Raw genomic sequence first — 22,837 nt, 5'->3', positions numbered from 1 at the left:
TCTATAGAAGGTCATTGTGATGTGTGAACATGAATTTTGAATAGGTACTAGTAGTAGGTAAGTAGGAAGATGTCGCACTGGAGATAGAATGATGGAAAGGATAGAAAAAAAAAGGTTCTGGATTGGGTATAGCATCTCGAAAGATTTTGAAAGGGATTTTTTATGTTTGACAAGTTTAGGCATCTAATGTCTTTCTCTCGCCCGCGGTGCTGCACGTATGATGTCATCCACTCTCAGAAGTAGCTAGAGAATATGTCAGTATTAAAAGCAATTTCACCGCCTTGATCAAGGAGGTTGGAATCAAACTAAAACTTACCTCTGCAGCCTCACTGGCCGATGACACAACAGACTTCTTAAGCTTATACGCCTCCATGACGCCCTTATCACGCATATCGGCAATACCTCCGCCAGGTGTCAGCAGGTCCAAACCGTACGTAGTCATGCCGTCGTAGATAGCCTTGCGTAGGCGGGAAACTAAGTCGCCTGAGTCAAGACCGGCATTGTCGGCCAGAATGGTAGGCAGCTGGCGCAGGGCAGAAGCAAAGCTCTGTACAGCCATCTGGCGCTTGCCTTCAACGCGAGTAGCAGCGCCCTCGACAGCTTTGGCCATAAGCATTTCTGCACAGCCGCCACCTAGGGTAGTGCGAGGTTCCTTAACAGTCTGGGAAAGCACAGCCAACGCATCGTGCAGACTGCGTTCGGCCTCGTCGAGCAGCTGTTCAGTAGCACCGCGCAGCACAACAGTGCAAGCTTGGCCAGCGGCAACACCAGAGAACTTGATCAGCGTGTCCTCGCCAATCATAACTTCTTCGATCAAGTCACATGATCCCAGCTTGACCTGGTCGGGGTGGTCAAAGGTGGAAGTAATCTCACCACCAGTGACAAAGGCGAGACGTTCAATACCGTCAAAATCGGCGTGTTCGATGGACATGATGCCAGCATCAGTGAATAGTTGCTCAGGCCAGTTGTAAATAAGCTGGCGGTTGATGAAGCAGTTGATGCCGTGCGCCTTAATTTTCTCAACCTTGGCCTTCATCTTCTCCTTCTCAGCCTTCTCCAGCTCAGCCAGCTTGCCGGTCGAGCTCACCTTCACGCGGGCACCAAAAATTTTGACCTTGTCCGTGTCCATGGAGGTATTAGCGATCAGAATCTTGGCCTTTTCTAGTCTCTTGGGCTGATTGACACCAATTTTCTTGTCTAGGATGAAACCCTCATCCAGATAGGACTCGCACAGCTTTCCGCCGGCCTTCTTAATGATCTGGATATGGCTTAGATCGGTCGTCTTTCCAAGTCTAAGTACAGCGTCAACGGCAAGCTCGGCAAACTGGTCACGGTCTTGAGCGAGAACCTTAGAGCTGAGGGTCGTCCGGGCAATTGCAAGGAGATCTTGACGGAAAGCTGCGGGGTCGTTGCTGTGATCAACAGCAGAGGCTTCAAGAGCCTGCAGAGCAGCGCTAGAGGCTATCCGGTAGCCCTCGATAATAGTCTGGGGGTGAATTTTCTTGTCGACAAGCTTCTCAGCCTCACGAAGTAGCTCAGCAGCCAGAACGGCAACTGAGGTCGTGCCATCGCCAACTTCGTCATCCTGAACCTTGGAAATATTGACAAGGACTTTCGCAGCGGCGTTGTCGAGAGCAATGGCTTTGAGGATAGTGGCACCGTCGTTTGTCACCATGATCTCGCCGGTCGAGCTTTGGATGAAGACCACACCAAGTTAGTATCAAGAGCGGGTGTTTCATAACTAGATATTTACAAGAAGCATATGCTTGTTGCACGGTAGTCAAATAAAAATTAAGGGGAGAACCTACGCGGACTGGAGAATCTTATCCATGCCTTTGGGACCAAGAGTGCTCTTGACTAAATCACCAACGGCAATAGCACCGACAAAAGCTGATAGACGGGCATTCTCACCCTTTTCTTGGGTGGTGCCGTCCTCAAAGATCTGGGTAGGGCTGAAAGAAGACTGCGAAACCAAAGGCTTTTTGTTAGGAGGGGCACATTTGTTGATATTGGCCGCGAAGGGGCAACAGCATTAGAAGCGTCAAGAATATAACAATCCAGCTCTTTAACTCACCATTACTGCAATTATAAGTGCGGGGTATCCAGTAAACAAACAATGGACTGAATGATAGATGGAACTGGAAGGAAACCAAATAAGTCGCGGCTGTTGAACAAGAGGATCCAGTCGCGATGTTTAGTTGGTGATCTGGCTTGTAGTAAGGTGGCTGCTCCTAAATAAGACTGCTTTCAAAGCCTAGCGATGCTGGAAATTTTCAGCCTGGAGCTTGTTCGTTCTGCCCCTCCTTTGTCCTTTGCTGTCCCTCTACCTGCAGCTGGTAACCCCTGGCTACAAACTGCCCTCTATGCCAGATCTAAGATGGGGCCTTTCGCTTCGGTGAGAAGAGGCCCAAATTAGCCGTAGATTTCCCACTGCCCCAGAGCAAGCCGTAGTGATAGCACTGTGTAAAGACGTTATCATACCCTTAAACTCCAATTTGACTTGTCTTTACACTGTTTTCACACGGCCCCCCGCACACACCCTCGAAAAAAAGACGTCGGCTGAAATTCAATCCCACAATTTTTCAATAGTGAGTGGGAGCCTCATTCTATCATCAGTTGGCTTATTATTCCTTCTGCAAAAGAAGAAAAAAGACTTGGGTCCTCATAATATTATCTCATTGACTGAACTAGTATCGTTGCTGCTAGGACACGTCAGACTCTCTATTTGTGTCACCGCAATATCCGCAACTCTTTTCGAACCACTGGAAGACTCATTGACTTGAGCCCACCCCGCCCGCCTCCCTGCCCCGCGACGAAAATTACATCTCCCCGACGACTACAAATTTCCAAAATGGCGCCGTCTTTCGATCACCTCCGCGAGGCGGATCTTGATGAGGATGAATGGGATGAGGAGGAGATTGATCTGTCTGATCTGCGCGAAAAGTTCGAGGTTCAGCTGGAGTCTGGCTACGATACCTTTATCGTTGTTGATGGCTTGCCTGAAGTCACCGAGGAGCAGAAGCCCAAACTTGTTCGTTTCTTAAACAAGAAGCTAGTTACAGCTGGCAATGTCCGCGAGGACTCCATATACATGCCCATGGGCGAGAATGGCAAGTCGCTCAAGTAAGTGCTTTCTTCGTCGTCCCAATTTTACCTATGGACGTTTCCTGCGTAGTGCGCATGATATCTAATTCAATACAGATTTGCCTTTGTCGAATATAACACCCCCAATGAGGCCGCCAATGCCGTCCGCCAGCTAAATGGCGTGGCCCTGGATAAGAAGCACACTCTACGTGTGAACAAGATGTCTGATGTTGACCGTTATGGCCGCGAGGGCCGTATTTCTGAGACTTATGTCCCCCCTGAGATTGAGCCCTTCGAGAAGAAGGAACACCTACGCTCTTTTATGTCCGACCCTAGCGAGCGTGGCCGCGATCAGTTTGTGATGCAACACGGCGATCAAGTTGGCATTTTCTGGAACAACGACAAGGAGAACCCGGAAAACATTGTCACTCGGCAAAATTGGACAGAGACTTTTGTTCAATGGTCTCCCCTCGGCACCTATCTCACATCGGCTCACGCTCAGGGTGTGCAATTATGGGGTGGCGATTCGTGGAGCCGCCTCCGCAGATTTGCCCACCCTTACTGCAACCTGGTTCACTTCTCCAACACTGAGAAGTACATGACCACCTGGTCTGCTCGCCCTATCAGCATCCCCGAGGAGGGCCATCCTGTTCTGTCTATTGACGACGATGGCAAGAACTTTGTCATCTGGGATATTGAGACTGGAGTCCCCCTCCGTTCTTTCACCAACCTGGAAGTTCCCACTGAGGATGGCACCGGCAAGCGCCCCTTCGCTAACTGGCCCGTGTTCAAATGGTCCGCTGATGACAAGTATGTCGCTCGTATCAACCCTGGCCAGTCTCTCTCTGTCTACGAACTCCCCCGCATGAACCTGATGGACAAGTCCAGCATCAAGATTGATGGCGTTATGGAGTTTGAGTGGGCTCCTGCCACTCCTCAGCGTGAGGGTGTCAAGACCTACGAGCAACTTCTGTGTTACTGGACCCCCGAAATGGGCAGCAACCCTGCCAAGGTCGGTCTGATGAGCATTCCTTCCAAGGAAATTGTTCGCACCCTCAATTTGTTTAGTGTCACTGATGCCAAGCTTCATTGGCAATCTGATGCCAAGTATCTATGCGTCAAGGTTGACCGCCACTCCAAGTCCAAGAAGTTCCAAGAGGCTACCCTTGAGATTTTCCGTATCCGCGAGAAGGGTGTGCCTGTCGAGGTTGTCAGCTCTATCAAGGATATTGTCCGCAACTTTTCTTGGGAGCCCAAGGGCGACCGTTTCATTATCATCACTACTCCCGAGACACCTGCTGGCGCTGTTGTGGCTGTGAAGTCTTCGGTTTCGGTTTACTGCCCTGAGAAGATCAAGGGCCCCCATCCCGGCAACTTCAAGCATCTCCGGACACTTGAAAAGAAGAGCAGCAATGCTATTTACTGGTCTCCGCGTGGTCGTTTTGTCGTTATTGCCACAGTCCACAACCAGCAAACGTCTGACCTGGAGTTCTACGATGTCGACTTTGAGGGTGAGAAGCCTGAAGCCGAGAAGGACCTAATGGCTAACCTCCAGCTCATGAACGTTGCTGATCACTACGGTGTCACCGATCTGGAATGGGATCCCTCTGGTCGCTACATAGCCACCTGGTCCTCCTTCTGGAAGCACGGCGTAAGTCTTGGGCAAATTGTGGACATGTTTATGACTAAGCTACTAACATTGGTTTTTTTCTTTCACTCTCTAGGTTGAGAACGGCTACCATATCTACGACTTCCGCGGTGAGCTTCTACGTGAGGAGCACCTTGAAAAATTCAAGCTTCTGTCATGGCGCCCCCGCCCTCCTACGCTCTTGACTAAGGAAGAGCAGAAGGCTATCCGCAAGAACCTGCGCGAGTACTCACGTGTGTTTGAGCAGGAGGATGCTGAGCGTGGTGCTTCGGCCGACCAGGCTGTCGTTGATGCCCGTCGCAGCAAGCTCCTCGAGTGGTACGACTTTTACAACAGCATCGTGGCTGAGGTTGCCGAGGAGCGCAAGGCTCTTGGCCTACCTGCGGATCCTGTCGTTGATCTGTTGCAGCGTAAGACCGCTTCTCTTGAGATCCCTGAGACGGCCCAGGCTACTGTGGAAGAGGTGATTGAGGATGTACTAGAGGAGACTGAGGAGATTGTTGCGTAAAGATGGTAAGAGTAAAATAGGCAAATTAGATCTTTCGGGCAGCGGTATGGAAAGAAAAGTATTTGTTCTTCTGTTATTATGCGGGAACGTTCTGGTGCTTGGAATTCTTCGGAGTAGAAACGTGAAGACGTGATGGTAGAAGCCATAGACCTAATGTGCTGAAATTAATTTAGGGTATAGCATCACCTAGCTTAGCTTTGATCCATAAGATGAAACACGTGACACCATTTCTACTAGGGTTGGATCTTGTTGAGAGAACTTTCCGCGAGTGCTCCGGAGAAGGCTCGGGCAAATAGATAAGACGAGAGACCCCTTATCTAGTAGAAATGGAAAGAGGGGTAAACCAACTCTTCATTATCTCAACACAATATATTTAAGGACCAATTTTTCAGGTTATGAGCCTACATCGAATTACCTTTGGAGAACGATGACTGTTATCAAACAGCATATAAGAGTTGCTTGTTGAATTCTATCTAGTTATTTTTGCATCATTTCCACAATACTACAGAACGGACGAGAGATGCACTAAAATATCGGTCAAGCTCGAAAGTAACAATTAGAAGGAGTAGGAAGCAAGTTTTGTGCTTCAGCTGCAGAATGAGGGACAGAATTACTTGCTTGATGAAAATCCAATGGAAGGTGTAAAGAGAGCTGGGAAAGGTTCTGAAGGGAATCGAAAGAAAGATGAGGAATTGGGAAAGCGTATACTTGACATTTGCTTGAGTGAGCCTTTTCGAGTAATAGGCAAGGCAAACAGAATACAGCCCGAGAAGCCTAAAAGTGTTGGAGAAGATTTGTGCTCCAGACGTCGTCGATGCCGAGTTCGACGATATGAAACTGCTGGAGGGAGTATCAACCTCAAAGAAAACCGAGGAAAGAGCGAGACCACGGAACAGTCCTCGACCAAAGTGCTTTAACTGGAACAAGGAAGGGCATAAGGCAGCAGACTTTTGGGCCAAGAAAAGGACTGATTCCCAGGAAAAAGCAAATCTGGCCGTCAAGGTGAACCAATGTGGTAAATTCCCTAAACGCCATAACTGGATAATTGATTGTGGGTGCTCATGTCATATGACGAAAGAGCTAACAGTGTTCAAAAACGCCAAGGAATCACAGGAAACAGTTAGATTGGCGGATAGGAGCTGTATTGGGGCATCCGGCAATCAAAACCGCAAAGTCGTTGGGAGTCAAGAAAGCTACTAAGCACATTGATATACAGCACCATGCAATCAAGCAATGGATAAGGAAGGTCGAATTAAGATCGGATATATTCCAACAGCTAACATAGCTGCAGATGGATTGACGAAACTACTTGGTCCCCAGAAGATGCCCGAGTTTAGATCAATGGTCGGAGTATGAGACCCGCAAACTACATGGCCACAAGAACCCACTTCTCCGGAGCTCCGGGAAAGTGGGGAGGGATGTTGAGAGAACTTCCGTGAGTGTTTAGGAGAAGGTTTATCTGAGAAAAGGGGGTTAGCATAAATGGAAAGAGGGGTAAACCAAGTTTTCATCAACTTAACATAATATATTTAAGGGCCAATTTTTCAAATCTTAATGTTCCTCTTCAGGCCTGTATTTCCTATTCCGCCATGAAAAATAGTGATCAGTTGTGGAGGGTGAGCCAGTTAGGGTTAGTATGTTTGTGAATTGCATTGGGTCGCTTGGAGTACAGGGGTTTAGAGAGTTCTCTTATCTGCCGTTAGATGACCTACTAGAGTTGGTCTAGAACCTAAAATGTACATCATCGTGTTCCTGTTTCTGTGGCCCTGCATAGTAGCACAGCCAATCACAGCACTTGGTTCTAAAACCCACCACTGTGATTGGCTACAAGAAATACAGATCTTGGCATCTCTTCAACCTCCCATAGTTATAGGAGCTCCCGCGCGGCGAGATCTCCATTTTCTGGGGAACAGATCTTACCAAAGACACGCGATTACGTTGCTTGCTAACGAGAGTTGCTTGATAAGTGGTCTGTCTGTTATGTAAGGAGGCGGCAGGGTTATTGTTAGCCTTGCAGACCTTGCCATCGATCTTGGCAGGTACTTGTGTGTATATTCAAGTACAGGGACATACGTATACGTGTACGCATGTTGTATATGTTTTGCCGTGTGGGACGTGCCATTGATATAGCTGGTTGAACCTGCCATGCGGATCCTCAGCTTTGCTTATATCTTTTGCCCCCCCTCTTTTGGAAGTAAACTTGCTAATTGTTTTTTCAACACACACTCTCACCAACTCCATTTAATTTGTCCTACAGAACTCGCACTTCCTCACCATGGCCTCCGAGTACAAGCTCAAGGGCATCACCGCTCTTCCACAAAATATTGGCGACAAGGTGGAAGCTGAGGTCGAAGGGCTTGAAGGCGCCAAAGTCCTCCTGGTCAACACTGAAGGAACTGTCCAGGCGCTAGGTGCTAAGTGCACCCATTATGGTGCGCCGCTAATCAAGGGCGTTGTCACTAAAGATGGACGCATCACCTGCCCGTGGCATGGCGGTAGGTCCTATGGTTTCCTGTTTTTGTTTTTTGTTTTTTTCGTTACCTTTCTGGAGGGCGAATTATTAACTGCTGTTTGTTTTGTGTAGCTTGCTTCAGTGCCAAAACCGGCGATATAGAAGACGCCCCCGCCCTCGACCCTCTCCCTACCTTTAAAGTGTCTGAACGCAATGGATCCGTTTACGTCACTGGTGAGCCTGCTGTCCTGAAAGCTGGCCGTCGCAAGCCCCGGTTCAAATGCTCACCTTCCACCGATAACACTAAACCCCAAGATGGTGGCGTTGTAGTTGTTGGCGGCGGTAGCGCCACGATTGGTCTTGTCGAGGAACTCCGCCACAAGGGATATGCCGGAAGCATTACTGTCATTTCCCAGGAAGGCTACCTGCCTATCGACCGCCCAAAGCTCTCAAAGGCTCTGATTGGAGATCCTGCAAAGATAGCTTTGCGCTCTCAAGAGTGGTATGATGAGGGTAGCGTAAAATTTGTGTATGATGAAGTCACAGATGTTCAAGTCTCCGACAAACAGGTTCGCACAGCAGGGGGAAGGACGCTCTCATATGGAAAACTGGTGCTGGCAACTGGCGGCACAGCAAACTTGCTGCCTCTTGATGGCTTAGATGGCTCACTCAAGAACGTCTTCACCATTCGGTCGGCGGAGAATGCTGAAGCTATTTCAGCTGCTATCGGCTCTAAGGGGAAGAAGATTGTTATTATTGGCTCGTCGTTTATCGGACTTGAGGTTGCAAATGCTACTGCGGCTGACAACACTGTCTGTGTCATTGGCCGTGAACAGGTACCTCTTGGCAAGATTCTCGGCCCTGCTGTTGGCGCTGGTATCCAAAAGGGTCTGGAAGCCAAGGGCGTCAAGTTCTACCTTTCGGCCTCGACAAAGCGTGCTGTTGCATCTTCTGAGAGTCCTTCGGCTGTTGGCTCTGTGGAACTAGAAGACGGGACATCACTTCCTGCAGATCTAGTGATCCTTGGTGTCGGCGTCAAGCCGGCAACCAAGTTCTTGGAAGGAAACTCGACATTTAGTCTGGAGTCGGATGGCTCGCTAGCGACCAATGGCTTCTATCAAGTCAAAGGCTTGGATAATGTCTATGCCTTGGGTGACATTGCCAAGGCGCCGTATCGGGGTCCGGGCGGCACGGGTGCACCAACACGCATTGAGCACTGGAATGTGGCACAGAACTCGGGGCGCATTGCAGCGGGACATATTGCAGGTGTGGCTGGGCCAGAGCCGGAGGTATTTATCCCTGTGTTTTGGTCTGCACTTTCGGCGCAGTTGCGGTATTGTGGCAATACATCGGCGGGATTCGACGACATCGTTATACAGGGCTCGCCTTTGGAAGGGGCTTTCGTGGCGTACTACACCAAAGGCGACACAGTTGTAGCGGTGGCGACGATGGGCAGAGACCCGGTCATGGTTCAGTCGGCCGAGTTGATGAGACTGGGTAAAATGCCTAGTAAGAAAGAGTTGGAAGGGGGGCTTGACCTACTGACGGTGGGTGCGCCATGAGACCTGGAAGCTCCTATAGATTGGGGGCTATATGTGCTATAGGCCCAGACATGTTTCGTATGATGTCAGGTTATGGGAAAGTACCTTTGGTCTATGCAATAGTACGTGCTTGTCTGCTAATATTTTAGTGTTATACTCCATCTATATACTAGGATAACGCGCTTCATGGTTGGCAGGCGGTTGATTGGTGATACGTGACGAAGCGGTGAAATTTCCCGAAGACAAGTAGGATGAGGAGCATGCTACATGGAATCAAGCGGGCCTAGGCTCACATACATGGCTATAGCTTACGGGAAACTCGGGGCTCTGTCCTCTCCGCCTTGGTCTAGCTGATAGAGCACTTGGTCATTGATGGCACGGTGAGTGACCATATGAGAACATCCGGTGCTTTATGTCTCCGATATGCCATTTACTTGCTGACATGCCCCACCTGCTACTGACAAGATACTCCAATGGATCCTTTTTCTTTTCCCTTTTTTCTTTTTTTTTTTTTTTGAAACTGTCTTCGATGTATCTGATGTTCGTTCTGATATCACTGCGCTCTCTTGCATATGACCATAGCTCGGAGAGAACACGGGATCTTATCTGCTCTCCCCTCATTAAGCTGCAGGCCAGCAGTATGCTGGGCGAATAGTGCAAATCCATGGCGTTGGTCTCTGATATCCTTTGCTTTGCAGATCAAGAAAGAGAAGGCGTTGATACAAGAGAGGACACGCTACTGGCGGCATACTCGCAGAAATAATGAAACAGGATCCCGCTCGTTTTCTCTCGACAAGCCTCTTGACTCTTAGTGTCATGGTGGATGACCACATGAGACAACGTAGACATGCCCGGCGCGTTCATCACATCACGACACCCGGGGCATCCCCCCTCCTTCCTACTTTTGGGGAGAGATTGGAGCTTTTTTTTCATTTTTTTAATCCCTTCTTGAAACACATCACATTTTGCTTGCCCGCCTAATTAGTAATGCTATAAGTTTGCGTGCAGTATGCATGGTGTTGGCGGCCGCACTAAGCACAGCACGGATCTGACAGATGGTTATCGTGCATGTAATGCCTCACTCATCCTCACCGACCCTACCTGAGGTTTAAGGGCCCGGGTCGGAAAGGGCAAGACGACGGCAAAGGCTATGTGTTACTGTTGGCTTGTGCGGGCCAAGGCTCAGGCCTAGGTCAAACCCCACACTTGCCTACTACATTCGGGGTTATCAGGCGCATTCTCTCGCTGGCGCTGGCCCTGTCAATGCATGCGAATGATGCCAGTGTGCAGCGGGTTCTGCCCAGCATTGCGCAATGGACCATATGGGCCAAAGGGCCGGGCAGGTTTCTAACTTTGGCATCATACATTTGGGGGACTTGGCGATGGAGACTAAAGTGGGGGGGACAGGCGGTAACAAGAGAGGCTGGTTCACTGGAGGGCGTGGGCTTGGTGCCTGAAGGGGGGGGGGGGTCTTGTTCTGCCTCTTTTTTTTTTCGTTATTATTATTGCTATTATTATTATTATTTATCTTCATAATCTAGAACAAAGTGTCTTGCCTAGTCCTTGGCCGGAAGGGCGCAAGTGCAGAAAAATGAAGAAACTTGTGAAAAACAACGGTCTAGGGCGGAAGGGTCAGGCTAAACGGAGCCGTAGAAGAAGATTGTTTAGTTTGTTGGGGAAGACAGGGCCAAGCGTCCAGACAGGAACAGAGGTAGTGTACGTACATACATACATTCATATGCACGCTTGTACACGTTGATGGGTTTTTGTTGAGGCGTTGAAGTGGCCATGGCTCTTGCGTTGCGTTGCATGACTGCCATACTTTTTCTCTCTTGTCTGAGGTGTTTTTCTTTCCTTTATTGGGATTGATAGACGAAGGCAGCTTCAATTGGCTGCTGGCTGCTGGCTGCTGGACGTAGGCTTTTGTTCGGTTTGTGGACTATGCTACTAGTTGAATGCTAGGATAAGATCTGCGCTGCTGGGCCTACCCATCGCTGCCCGCCTGCCTGCCCGCCACAGCTTTGGTCTTTCTCTCGGGTTTTTTCTCGTGCCGTGGCAGTAGCAACGCGGATATCAACGTTGCTTTAGGCTGGGTAATGACGAAGAATTGCCAGCAGCAAGTAAGAAACGATCTTCGTGAGATGCATTATCACATGCTTGGGGATTGTGAGAATGACCACATATTTGGAGCTATTTTCGGGGTGATATGACTATAGCCAATAATCGTCTGATGGCAGATGCACGTCGCTGACCGTTGATCAAAGTGTCAATGGCATCCAAATTTGCGACTATGAGCTAAATTCGAAGCAACTTGTTCCAAGGTCATGGGCGCAAGGCAGCTCAGAGATCTGGGGGAGGAGGCGCTCCACCCACCCCATTATCAAGTGAAAAGGCCAAGCTCAGCGTTGCAACAGTAGTGTAAACGAATGATACAACGCAGAGATGATTTACGAGAGATAACAAAGGACCAGAGTGCAATTGGCCAGTGGCCGGCCGAGTGAGCGTTGTTGTCTGCTCCTATGAATCAGTGCGTGCCGATGAGGCTTCTGGTTTGGAGTTGAGAGTACGCATACGGCATAAAGGAGGAGTGGAATATGTGCATGCGTGTGTGCATCCATCACAAATCAGAAGGCAACATAGCATATGAGTTGATACTGGGTGTAGGTGATATGGTGATCGCGTAGAGAGGTATAGTATACCAGTGTACATCAATACATACATGTGCTTGCCGTAGTGGGATGATCCTTTTTTCTTTTTCTTTTTTTTTTTTTTTTTTATTATTTCTCGCACATGGCACGGGCTAAGTTTAAGCCGAGAGTTAACCCGCAGACGAGGAAAAAAACAAGACACAAAAGAGTGCTAGGAGCTCCACTGCTTCCCAACAAAGTGTTGGGCTTGAGCGACTTACACAAGAACAAGAGGGAAGAGGGTGGGTGGGGGGAGGCGCTGTCCTGTTCCAGGCCAGGGTCGCCTCATCTCTTCTATAGTTTCGATAGCTCTGTCTGGGATCTTCTGTCCAGTTGGGATTAGGCGTTTGGCTGTCCCTTGGGCTGGGGGGACAACAAGGAACGAGAAAAAAATGGAAAACGAATAAATAATAAATAAATAAGGCAAAAATAAAATCACAGGCATCCAGCCCTTCTTAGGGCACCATGCAGCTCACGTATTTTTTGCTATCGCGGGTTATTACTTTCGTTCTATTCGATGAATCGCTTCCTTCCATATTTCTTCTCTTCTTGGCCACTTCCCTGCAGCTGCCAAAAAAACTGTTTCGCCACTAAGCACTAACACAACACTAACAATCTGCGAATTATCGCCCAGACGTCTGGCATGTCACTACTGGAACATCGCTGTAGTCTCATCAAGGGGCCCCTTATAGAACTGTGCCCAAGTTCTGGACTGATCGAGGCCAGATTGGCTCGATGGGGCGCCACTGCATTGTATTGTTATGCTTACCAGTAGTATGGGACGCCGTATTAGACCAAAGATGAGAAACATGCAGCAACATAGACACACACACGTCGATGACCTAATTTTGTCTGTGCGGATTCGTGTGTCTGTTGGCCGAGTGTGTGTTGTGTGTGTGTTCCTCCCCTCACCATCGTCAACCTTTTCATCCCTCCATGGCGAGGTCAAGCCGCCGAGCGCAAGACGCTTTTTTCCCGAGCCTGCCTGTCCACCACACCTAAAAGCAAAAGGTGTGGATTCCCGAATAGCCGAGAAGTTTTGCTTTGCCCGTGTCAGATATGTGGCAGGAGAAGGAGCCTCCTCAATGTGTTGTTACCTTGATCCGTATATCCGCACTTCTAAATGGGTTGGAGGAGTGAAATCCATCAGAAGCTACCGTCCAATCACATGCGAGCAGTATCAGAGCGTACGTCTTGGCCATGTATGGTGTATGGTGTATGGTGGGCATTATACCTGTATCTTGCATCCAGTCAACCCCAGTCTGGAAATTTGCCGTCAGTGGCTGTTGTCTGTCAACTAAGTTAGAGGGTGAGAAATAGAGAATCTCGGCCTTATCCGCCATATCTAGCGGAACATGGAGCCCCGGAACTTTGAGTCTAGCTTCCGGCGCTGGAAAAAAAAAAGAAAAGAAAAAAAAAAAAAAAAAAAAAAGAGATCATTGATTCCAGGGTTTCTGTCGTATGATGTACATACATGCCTGCACATGGGATGTGCACACTGTACGGCTAAGACAAATCAATGTACATTGTACATTCTTCTTTTTCAAACTCCCAACGTTACAACCCTCAAGCCTGCACGATAAAAAAAAGGACATCAGTTAATTGCAGTAAATTATAGAAAAATTAAAATAGAGAAGACAACTAAACGTATCGCCGAATAGGCACTTGCCGTTGTAGTCGTCCAGTCCGCAGTACTACAAAAACACCGCCAGAGCCTCCTCACTTCTCAACCTTACCTCTTTCCTTCTCTATATAACCCTTGATAACAAACAGAGAGACTCGCTCTTGCTCTTTTTCTACTCTGCTTCAGCCCCTCCCTCTTTCATCCGGCCCCCCCCCCCCCTCCCCCAAAAAAAAAAGAAGAACGAAGGCCTGGCCCCAGGAAAATCCCTGTCTGTTGTACCGGCAGCTAAATTTGCGTTTTGGTGTCCCCTCCTTCCTTTTTCTACTTCTCTGTCCTGCCAATCTTTTTATTCTCTGGTTTCCCCTCGAGCTCCCTTTTCTTTTTCTCTTCTCTTCTCTTCTCCCAGTGGAATCTGTGTTTCGTTCGGCATTCACGCATATTTCCTTCTTCTTCCTTCATTCCACACCACATCCTCACAATGGCCTCGTCTGCTGTGAGCACTGGCAAGTCGGCCACCCGCCGTGCTGGTGCGTCTACTCCCTCAGACGGCACGCCGTATGAAAGCCCTGCTGCCTCGACCTCGTCAACCTCGCTATCGTCTGTAGCTTCTGATGATGTTGCTCTGAACAAGACTGTCCAGTCTGAGACCTATGGCAAGCTCGTTGACACCTACGGCAACGTCTTTGAACCCCCGAACTACACTATCAAGGACATTCACAACGCCATTCCCAAGCACTGCTTCCAGCGCTCGGCCCTGCATGGCTACTTGTACATCATTCGTGACCTTAGTGCTATTGCCTCCATTTTCTACGTGGCCTACAATTACTTGACCCCCGAGTTCGTTCCTTCTTACTACGCTCGTGCTGCTTTGTGGGCTCTGTACACCATTGCCCAGGGCCTGTTCGCCACCGGTATCTGGGTCATTGCTCACGAGTGCGGCCACCAGGCCTTCTCGGAGTCTCGTCTTGTCAACGACGCCACTGGCTTTGTCCTCCACTCTTGCCTTCTGGTCCCCTACTTCAGCTGGAAGATGTCTCACGGCAAGCACCACAAGGCCACTGGCCACATGGAGCGCGACATGGTCTTCCTTCCCCGTACCCGTGAGCAACATGCCTCCAAGCTTGGAAAGCTGGTTGAGGATCTGGGAGAGCTTACCGAGGAGACCCCTATTGCTGCCTTCGTCGGCCTGATTGCCCAGCAACTGTTCGGCTGGCCTCTTTACCTAATCTGCAACGTCACCGGCCACAACAACCACGACCGCCAGCGCGAGGGTCGTGGCAAGGGCAAGAACAACGGCTTTGGTGGTGGTGTCAACCACTTTAACCCTTATAGCCCTCTCTTCGAGACTCGTGATATCCCTTCTATTCTTGCTAGTGATGTCGGTATCATTCTGTCCCTTAGCGGCCTGTTTTATCTTGGAAACACCTACGGCTGGTCCAACATGCTTGTCTGGTACTGGATCCCCTACTTGTGGGTCAACCATTGGCTTGGTAAGTTTCATGACTAAGGGCAATGTTTAAATGCACTGTATACGTATGACTGATGGGCTAACTTTAATTCTCTTTCCCTTAGTTGCCATTACTTTCCTCCAACACACCGACCCTACTCTTCCCCACTACACTGCTGACTCCTGGAACTTCGTCCGTGGCGCCGCTGCTACCATTGACCGCGAGTTTGGTTTCATTGGCCACCATATTCTTCACCACATCATTGAGACACACGTTCTTCACCACTACATTAGCACTATTCCCTTCTACAAGGCCCAGGAGGCCACCGAGGCTATCAAGAAGGTCATGGGTTCCCACTACCGTGCTGACACGCAGGATGGTGCTCTGGGCTTCTTGCGCGCTATGTGGACCACCACCCGGTGGTGCCAATGGGTTGAGCCCAGTCTGGAGGCCGAGGGTGCTGGTAACGAGGTTCTCTTCTTCCGCAACCACAACCGTCTGGGCACCAAGCCTATGACCGCGGAGCAGTACAAGAAAAAGGTGGGCAAGGCCTAAATTGTCTGATATCTCAGACTACCGGGCCCTAACACCTATTCTCCGGCGGCAGCAGCTGGCTTTGGTCAAGGATGTGGTGACGGATACTAAGCCCGGAGGTATGATCAAGATTAGGTTGTTCTGAGCTGTGCAGCTCGAAAGGAAAAAAAAAGAATATCGATGAATCTGATAGTGTCTTGTTTCGGTTGTTTACTTTTTTCATGTCCCCGATTTTATGTCTTTTGGTTTGTGCTTTTTGTGTTTAGCTGTATTATATCAATTAACGAGTTCACTTACGCCACGATTTCTTCCTGTCCTTTTATGCCGATTGTGCTCTGATGCCATCCGGAGTGTCGCTTGCCAGCCACCCTTGGGCCATTATTTATAGGAGATAACATGTGGCTCCCGTGTAACAAGGGAAGGCTTGGGAGGCAGAGTTCGGGAACATAGGACGACGGGATGGGTGGGCGTACTCATAGGAACAGGCATCTGTCAAACAGCCTAGGGCTGTACAGATACAAGAACAGAAAAGAAGAGATCTCGGTGTGTAACACCCTCTATCTTTCGGCTAATCATCCCAATTCGGCTGATTAAACATGAGGCCAAAGCCTTAGCAAGAGCTCTTATCGTAGTAGACGGGCTACGCAAGATGGCTTTTTTTTGGCGATTTGTTTGTGGAGGTCACGGACTAATTGAGGCTCTCGTTTCTTAATATCAATTACTCGTCAATACAGCCACAACCAGGTACGCTTCTTGAGTTAATCGCGACAGGCAATAGTGTGGCGGGGGAAACTCAAGCAGAGTCAGGGTCAGGCCAGGGTATCATTTGGCCACCAGGCTAAGGGGGTGTACATAAGACGCGGCAAATTCAACTCCCCCACAAAAAGATAGCGACTCTATCAGCTTATCACAAGCTATCGGATAACAGGCGCCCAAGAACAAAGCCCGCTCTCTTCTAGGCCAAATACAGCCTTATCCGAACACACCAGGCATGGGTTGGAGCCTTAGTGCTGAGAAAAGGAAGAAGGGTCCCCCTGAAACTATCCCGACCTAGGCGTGGCCGGGGTTTGCTAGCTGTCGCCGAAGGCGATATTCTAGTGTTGGCTTTTGCGGTTTTGCACATTCTAAAGGAGGTGAATGGCACCAAGTACGCATACATCCACACACGCATGTGCACATATTCTGTTAGATAAGTCTCTGCTGGCCAGGAGTATAGCCTAAGCCCAGCCCGACATGCTAGTCATTTGACTGTTATATAAGCCCATTAACTTGAGTCTTCTCAAGCAAGACAGAAATCCAGGCTTTTGGCTCTAGTCATAATTCCTATGTGAGTGCAGACCAAATCCAGCGTTGACGCTATTCGCCTTTCTCCCGTGTCTAACAATACCTTAGTTTGCCTTTTTCTCACATTTCATAGTCTACATCAAAACGTATACACACACATATATTTCACATCAGGCATCTCGCAGCCATGACATCCGATATCCCAGCCAATGTCAAAGTCCTCCCGCAGAACAAGTACCTTTTGTCGCTCATGACTATCCTTCGTGATGGCACAACAGAGTCCGCACGATTTGCTATGACCTTTGAGCGGGTGTGCTCACAATTAATGGCCTCTGCCTTGGACTTTGTTCCTGCGGAGAAGGTAACCGTTACAAGCCCCATTGGAGCCGAGTACGAGGGCTTGAAGCATACTCGGAAGGTTTGCGGCGTCAGTATCCTCCGTGCGGGAGCCAGCATGGAGTCCAGTCTTAGAGATGCTTACAGGTATGAAGAAGATTTCCGGGACATGCAACAAGAAGCCAGGCGCCAACACCAACATTTCAAAAGGGAAAAGGGAAGCAAGCCTCGCTAACTTTTCATCATGGACGTCCATATTATTTCCGTGTGTAGTGGCCCGTTGAGCTTTGGCAAGATACTGATCCAACGCAACGAAGAGACTGCTCTTCCTACACACCTATACTCCAAGCTTCCCCAAGACCTGGCGTCCCGCAGTACGTACCTGTACAACTAAGCAATCCCATAGCCGTATAGCCATGTACACTTACACACACACTGCACACCAGAACGCCGTGCTCTCTGTGGGGCCCTGGCGTTCCTGATACCACGTTACTAACGCCTATTTCTTGAACCCAAATAGCCATTTTGATGTTAGAGCCCATGCTAGCCACTGGCGGCTCGGCATCTCAAGCCATTGATATTCTGAAGCAAAACGGTGCGCTCGAAGAGAACATCATCTTTGTTAACTGCATTGCATCGCTTGAAGGCATTGCAGCAGTAACTAGCAGGTTTCCCAAGCTGACCATCGTCACGGCCAGCGTAGATTTAAGCATGACAACATCAAAGTAAGTCCGCCCTTTAAAAGGAGAATGTGCAGTATATTTTAGTGCGTCAGGCACTTTCTAACAGTCCGTAACGTAACTTAGACACATCTCTCCCGGCTTGGGCGACTTTGGTGACCGCTTCTATGGTACTGAGGAATAGCCTATGTGTGCCATCTCTTTAGGGTTAGTGGGCATATGAGCTACATTATATTATCGCTTAGCTGTACTTGTCAGTTGGGCTGCTTGATAGCCCGTCCAATCTTGGTAGCTTGGGTCAATTTCGCATGGGATCAGGCAGCGGTTCAAGCGTCGTTCTTGAAGTCGTCTTTACCAATAGCACCTGCCTTTCGTCGCGATAGGACAGTAGAGGGCCGTATTATTCTAGCTCTAAGCTAGGACGAGATAACAGGATCAAATTACGTCTTATGGACGTCCAATCCAGTGTTGATAAGGATAACCAAGACAAAGCATGTAATGTCGAATCAACAGTCGGTCTAAAAAAAACAAAGAATACAGGGGCCCTGATGCTGAATACAGGGGCGTTTTAATGGGCTGTAGGCGCTAAAAGGAATAGAGCTAACTTTCTATCTGGGACTGGCTACCTGATGAGACTGTCAGAGATTCTAAGTAAATGAGACAACTTTTTGCATCTTGTCTTTTTACTTGGCCTCTTCCAAGGCTTCTCCTAGTTGGACAGCCTCTGTCATCCGTCCTCCGTCCTCCCATCTCTTCGTGCCATTATTTCGGTATGGTTCTTCGTTTTACGCATTCACAGACTCCACACGTCACAGTTAGTACTTAACCCTAACTATACACTGTCTCTTACCTAAAAGAAAAAAACCCCAACCCAAACAAACCCAGACACTTTCTTAGTTCACACCTTCACATCGCTACACATTTCCCACAAGATATGGATCCCGCAAGCCAGCCTCCACCAACTCCACCAGCAAGCTGTCTTCCCGAGACTAGTCACATTGACCAATTCCGGGTACCGCACACTCCATCTGATGCCGGATATCCTCGCAAACGCAGCCGCTATGAGAGCATGTCTTCTTCATCGCAGAGCGGCCTCCAAGCCACAGGGCTAGAGTCCGAAAACGCGCTGGCCAAGGGCGTGACGTACAACTTCGTCTACAATGAGTTCTTGATCTCCAAGTCGCGATGCTGGAGCAAGGTATATGACCCGGTAAGTGATTGTTTGCTCAACATAAAGACACACAGAGGTGCCGTGCCGTAGGTGAACTGTTCTAAATTCTAACTATGCGTGTTGGGGGTAGTAGGCTTCGCAAGCATTCATTACACGTGTGCCAGACTCAACGCTAGAAGAGGTCCAGATGGTTGTCAATACAGCAATCAGTGCTCAGGTATCGTGGGCCACGCTAACACCTTCAAGGAGACGCTCGCGGATGCTCGCCCTGATCAGCATTCTGCGTCAAAATAGCTCGAAGATTGTGAGTTAAAACAGCTTGTCGTGCATTTACCTAGCCAGGCATGCTAACCGTCTTTTCTGTGCTTCAGCGCCATGCCTTATGTATTGAAGTTGGCAAGACGCTTGCCGATGTAGATGCCGAGTTCGAACGTGGCCTTGATGCCATAGAGACAGCATGTTCAGTAGCAAACGAGCTTTCTGGCCAACACTTTCCTCACCACCTTGCCGAGATCCACACTTTGAATGAGCCATTGGGCGTGTGTCTTGCTGTAACTCCCTTCAACTTTCCATTTATGATTCCACTATGGTCTATCCCATATGCACTCTTGGCCGGCAATGTCATGATTCTCAAGCCTAGTGAAAAGACCCCCACAGTGTCCCAGTTGTTAGCCGAATGCTTTCTTGCAGCTGGCTTTCCGCCCGGTGTTTTGAGCGTCATACACGGCGGGTCATTTGTAGTCAACAATTTGCTGTCCCAACCAGCCGTAAGGGCCGTCAGTTTTGTTGGCTCGGACATCGCAGGCGAGCGCATCTACGATCACGCCAAGGCCACACGAAAGCGAATTCAAGCTGAATGCAGTGGCAAGAACCACGGTGTTGTGCTCGATGATGCAAACAAAATGAAAACACTGTACGCCATTGCGGGCAGTGCGTTTGGTGCTGCTGGCCAGCGCTGCATGGCTCTCAGCGTGGCAGTACTGGTGGGTTCTACAGCGGACTGGATCAACGACTTGGTCGGCATTTCACAGCGACTCGTTCTGGGCTGCGGTCTTGACCCTACGGTTGAAGTCGGGCCGCTAATCAACCGGGCCGCCAAGCAAAGAGTTGAAGAGATAATCACCAATGCCGAAGCTGAGGGGGCAACTGTGCTACTAGACGGAAGGAATTATCACGTCCCGGACTATCCGAATGGCAACTTCCTGGGCCCGACTATCTTGACTAATGTCAAGCCATACATGAGCTGCTATCAAGAGGAGATTTTCGGCCCTGTGCTGGCATGTATAACGGTGGATACGCTAGAGGAGGCAATCCAGCTAATCAACGAAAACAGATGTAAGTAGCGTCCCCAAAGCAGGAGAGCGCACATTGAAGAAGAAACCAGACTGACAAGACCCCTTTTTGTGCCTGTTCTTGTTTTTTTTAGATGGCAATGGGTGCACTCTCTTCACCTCAAGTCCTGTAACCGCACAGATCTTTCAGCGCCAAGTCAATGTAGGCCAGATTGGCATTAATGTGCCAATACTAGGTAAGTGAAGGCTAAAGCCACGAGACTCTGTTCACCGATGTATAGCCTGCTGATATTTCGATTGCCGTTTCTATCTGTGTAGCACCCTCTGGCCCAGTGTTGCGAAGTGGAAACAAGGACTCGTTTTTGGGTGACATGAATGTCCATGGACGGAGCTATTGGCAGTTTTACACACAAACAAAAACTGTGACCTCGCTGTGGCACTAAGAAGCAGAAGAGAAAAGCAAGCGGAAACAGGATATCTAGTTAAGCACCCCAGGACGCAAGACGCTCTATAGAAATATGCACCATATATAATACATATACAAAGGATTCAAACTGCAAAAAACAGTCTCGCCGTCATTGTATCTTACTGCATGGCACTCTTGCAAGTCGAACCAGCGGTTCTCTCTCTCTCGATCTCTCGGAAAATGCAATTAATTATGTACAAGAAGAGCCCCAAGTTTCAATAAGTCTAGCATAGCAATGATATATCCTCTATTCCGTCGTGCCAAACAGGCGATCTCCAATATCGCCAACGCCAGGTTGCACGTAACCCTTCGCATCCACCGTGGCATCCACGTGGCCCACGATGAAGCGAGTTTTCTCAGGCCAGAAGCTTGCTGCAGACTCCAAGCCAGACTGGCTAGCAAGAAGGCAGGCAAAGGTGATTTGCTCAATACCCCAGTCCCTAATAAGCTGTTAGTATACGCCAAACTACATTATAGTACAGCCAAGGTCAATTAATCAATGGTAGCTTCTGAGACCTACTTCAATATGTTGATGGCAGCCTTAGCGGTGCCACCCGTTGCCACGAGAGGGTCTAGCACATAGGCGTGTTTGATGTTATCTGCCTTGCGGGGGAGCTTGTTGTAGTACTCGACGGGCTGAAGCGAGTGCTTCTCGCGGAACAAGCCGAGATGGTAAATCACAGTATCAGCATCCTCAGGAAGCTGAGAAGCAAACGGCTCCATCATAGCCAGGCCCGACCGCAGCACCACAATGATAGCAATCTTCTCGCCAGGAGCCGGGGCTGTGACAGCCTCTTTGGCCAGGACCGATGTCATGGACGAGACTATAGCACGGACAGCATTTGGGCGTAGAGAGCGGTCACGCAGTTGCTCCAGAAGAGGAGCGAAGGCAGGGTCACTGACAGCGAATGAGTTGGGCGCCATTGTGCAGAGTGAATGACAAACAATGGAGAATGAAGAGAGAAAGAAGGAAGAGAGAAAGAAGGAAGAGAGAAAGGATGATGGAGACACGAAGTCGTCTAGAGGACAGAGAAGAAAAAGAAAGGGAAGGTAGACTGAAGCCGAACAAAAGAGGAAGGCGAAGGCGTTCAGTATGGCAAATATAAAAGTAAAAGTACACGTAGAGTACACGGCTGAAAGTATCCAGGTATCACTTGCACTAGACTAGGTAACAAGCAAGTTCAACAAAACGCAGACAAGCAAAGACAGACGTTGACAAATTTTACGCTAGTCTTCGTATTTTCATGCACGGGAGCCTGGCCAAGATATACTAAATGGATTTCACCTGAGAAGAAGCCATGGAGAGGAAATGAAGAAGGGAAGGGCCCAGGCAGGATCGGGAGGAGAGAGGAGGGGGGGTGATGATTGATACGTAGTGCTTATTCGCACAGTGAGCTCACAGTGTCTCCCTACAGTGTCTATCCATCCCTATACACTATGCAGTCTCAGGCTTACTATCTAATACCATACTATCTCCTCACACATAAACAAGTAAGTGCAGATAATACCATCCCTTCCTTCTACCTGCCATGGACACTGTTAATGCTCCCCGATTCGCTGACAGTAATTCGCCCGTCCATTCATTCTGTTTCCTAGTGCGTTCTTCATGTGCTTGGCTTGGCCCCTGCCCCCTTCCCCGATGCGACCATTTTCGTCAATTATACCCGCCAAAGCAGCAAGCCCATTGCTGAGACGGAGGCTGAGGTAAAAGAGGAGGGGCGGTCAGTCATATGACCACATGACCGGCTGACTCAGATTGGAGCTCCCTCGGTACTTTGCAAGCCTGCATTTTGCTCTTTTTCTGCAGTCCGCCTTCTCCCCTCTGCATGTTGTCTCAACACGTCACCAATGTGGTACGTAAAACGCTGAATCCGCCAGCCTTCTGCTTCTCCAAACTTCCAGCAAAACCAGCCGCCGTTTTCCCAATGGTCCAAGGGCCCTTGAACAGCAGGTAAATCAAAGAACGGAGCTTGTCTTGGGGAAGGAGGCCCTGGCATAGTTCGCAGGTGGGGTGCACAACTTGGCGGGGGGGAGGGGTGGGGGGGTGAAGATCACAAGAATCATGATAACCTTATTTGCGCT

General features: G+C 49.2%; 7 protein-coding genes across 7 annotated transcripts; 5 read left to right on the top strand and 2 right to left on the bottom strand.

Moving 5' to 3' along the window:
* Positions 1-183: 183 nt before the first annotated feature.
* HOO65_010319 (putative T-complex protein 1 subunit beta) lies at positions 184-2,077 on the bottom strand (the record flags this gene model as incomplete). Its single annotated transcript, XM_071005626.1, has 4 exons — positions 184-243; positions 317-1,691; positions 1,809-1,963; positions 2,075-2,077. The coding sequence occupies 4 exons, from the start codon at positions 2,075-2,077 to the stop codon at positions 184-186; spliced, it is 1,593 nt and encodes a 530-aa protein (XP_070862141.1).
* A 774-nt stretch (positions 2,078-2,851) lies between these two features.
* On the top strand, positions 2,852-5,240 carry HOO65_010318 (eukaryotic translation initiation factor 3; the record flags this gene model as incomplete). Its single annotated transcript, XM_071005497.1, has 3 exons — positions 2,852-3,123; positions 3,202-4,735; positions 4,809-5,240. The coding sequence occupies 3 exons, from the start codon at positions 2,852-2,854 to the stop codon at positions 5,238-5,240; spliced, it is 2,238 nt and encodes a 745-aa protein (XP_070862140.1).
* Positions 5,241-7,515: 2,275 nt separating this feature from the next.
* HOO65_010317 (Apoptosis-inducing factor 1) lies at positions 7,516-9,254 on the top strand (the record flags this gene model as incomplete). The annotated part of the gene is made up of 2 exons (XM_071005691.1): positions 7,516-7,735; positions 7,825-9,254. The coding sequence occupies 2 exons, from the start codon at positions 7,516-7,518 to the stop codon at positions 9,252-9,254; spliced, it is 1,650 nt and encodes a 549-aa protein (XP_070862139.1).
* Positions 9,255-14,022: 4,768 nt separating this feature from the next.
* HOO65_010316 (Delta(12) fatty acid desaturase) lies at positions 14,023-15,547 on the top strand (the record flags this gene model as incomplete). The annotated part of the gene is made up of 2 exons (XM_071005776.1): positions 14,023-15,034; positions 15,117-15,547. 2 exons carry the CDS (start codon positions 14,023-14,025, stop codon positions 15,545-15,547), a joined length of 1,443 nt encoding a protein of 480 aa, XP_070862138.1.
* A 1,450-nt stretch (positions 15,548-16,997) lies between these two features.
* HOO65_010315 (Uracil phosphoribosyltransferase) lies at positions 16,998-18,010 on the top strand (the record flags this gene model as incomplete). The annotated part of the gene is made up of 4 exons (XM_071006028.1): positions 16,998-17,293; positions 17,420-17,520; positions 17,667-17,871; positions 17,953-18,010. The coding sequence occupies 4 exons, from the start codon at positions 16,998-17,000 to the stop codon at positions 18,008-18,010; spliced, it is 660 nt and encodes a 219-aa protein (XP_070862137.1).
* A 750-nt stretch (positions 18,011-18,760) lies between these two features.
* Positions 18,761-20,578, top strand: HOO65_010314 (methylmalonate-semialdehyde dehydrogenase (acylating); the record flags this gene model as incomplete). Its single annotated transcript, XM_071005661.1, has 5 exons — positions 18,761-19,036; positions 19,292-19,301; positions 19,391-20,332; positions 20,424-20,525; positions 20,571-20,578. 5 exons carry the CDS (start codon positions 18,761-18,763, stop codon positions 20,576-20,578), a joined length of 1,338 nt encoding a protein of 445 aa, XP_070862136.1.
* Positions 20,579-21,002: 424 nt separating this feature from the next.
* HOO65_010313 (PRTase-like protein) lies at positions 21,003-21,679 on the bottom strand (the record flags this gene model as incomplete). The annotated part of the gene is made up of 2 exons (XM_071006155.1): positions 21,003-21,195; positions 21,276-21,679. 2 exons carry the CDS (start codon positions 21,677-21,679, stop codon positions 21,003-21,005), a joined length of 597 nt encoding a protein of 198 aa, XP_070862135.1.
* Between the last annotated feature and the right edge of the window lie 1,158 nt (positions 21,680-22,837).

Source organism: Ceratocystis lukuohia (assembly GCF_044167205.1).
Source record: "Ceratocystis lukuohia strain C4212 chromosome Unknown Supercontig1_pilon, whole genome shotgun sequence".
Classification (NCBI taxonomy): domain Eukaryota; kingdom Fungi; phylum Ascomycota; class Sordariomycetes; order Microascales; family Ceratocystidaceae; genus Ceratocystis; species Ceratocystis lukuohia.
This window is presented reverse-complemented; position numbering and strand designations above follow the sequence as displayed.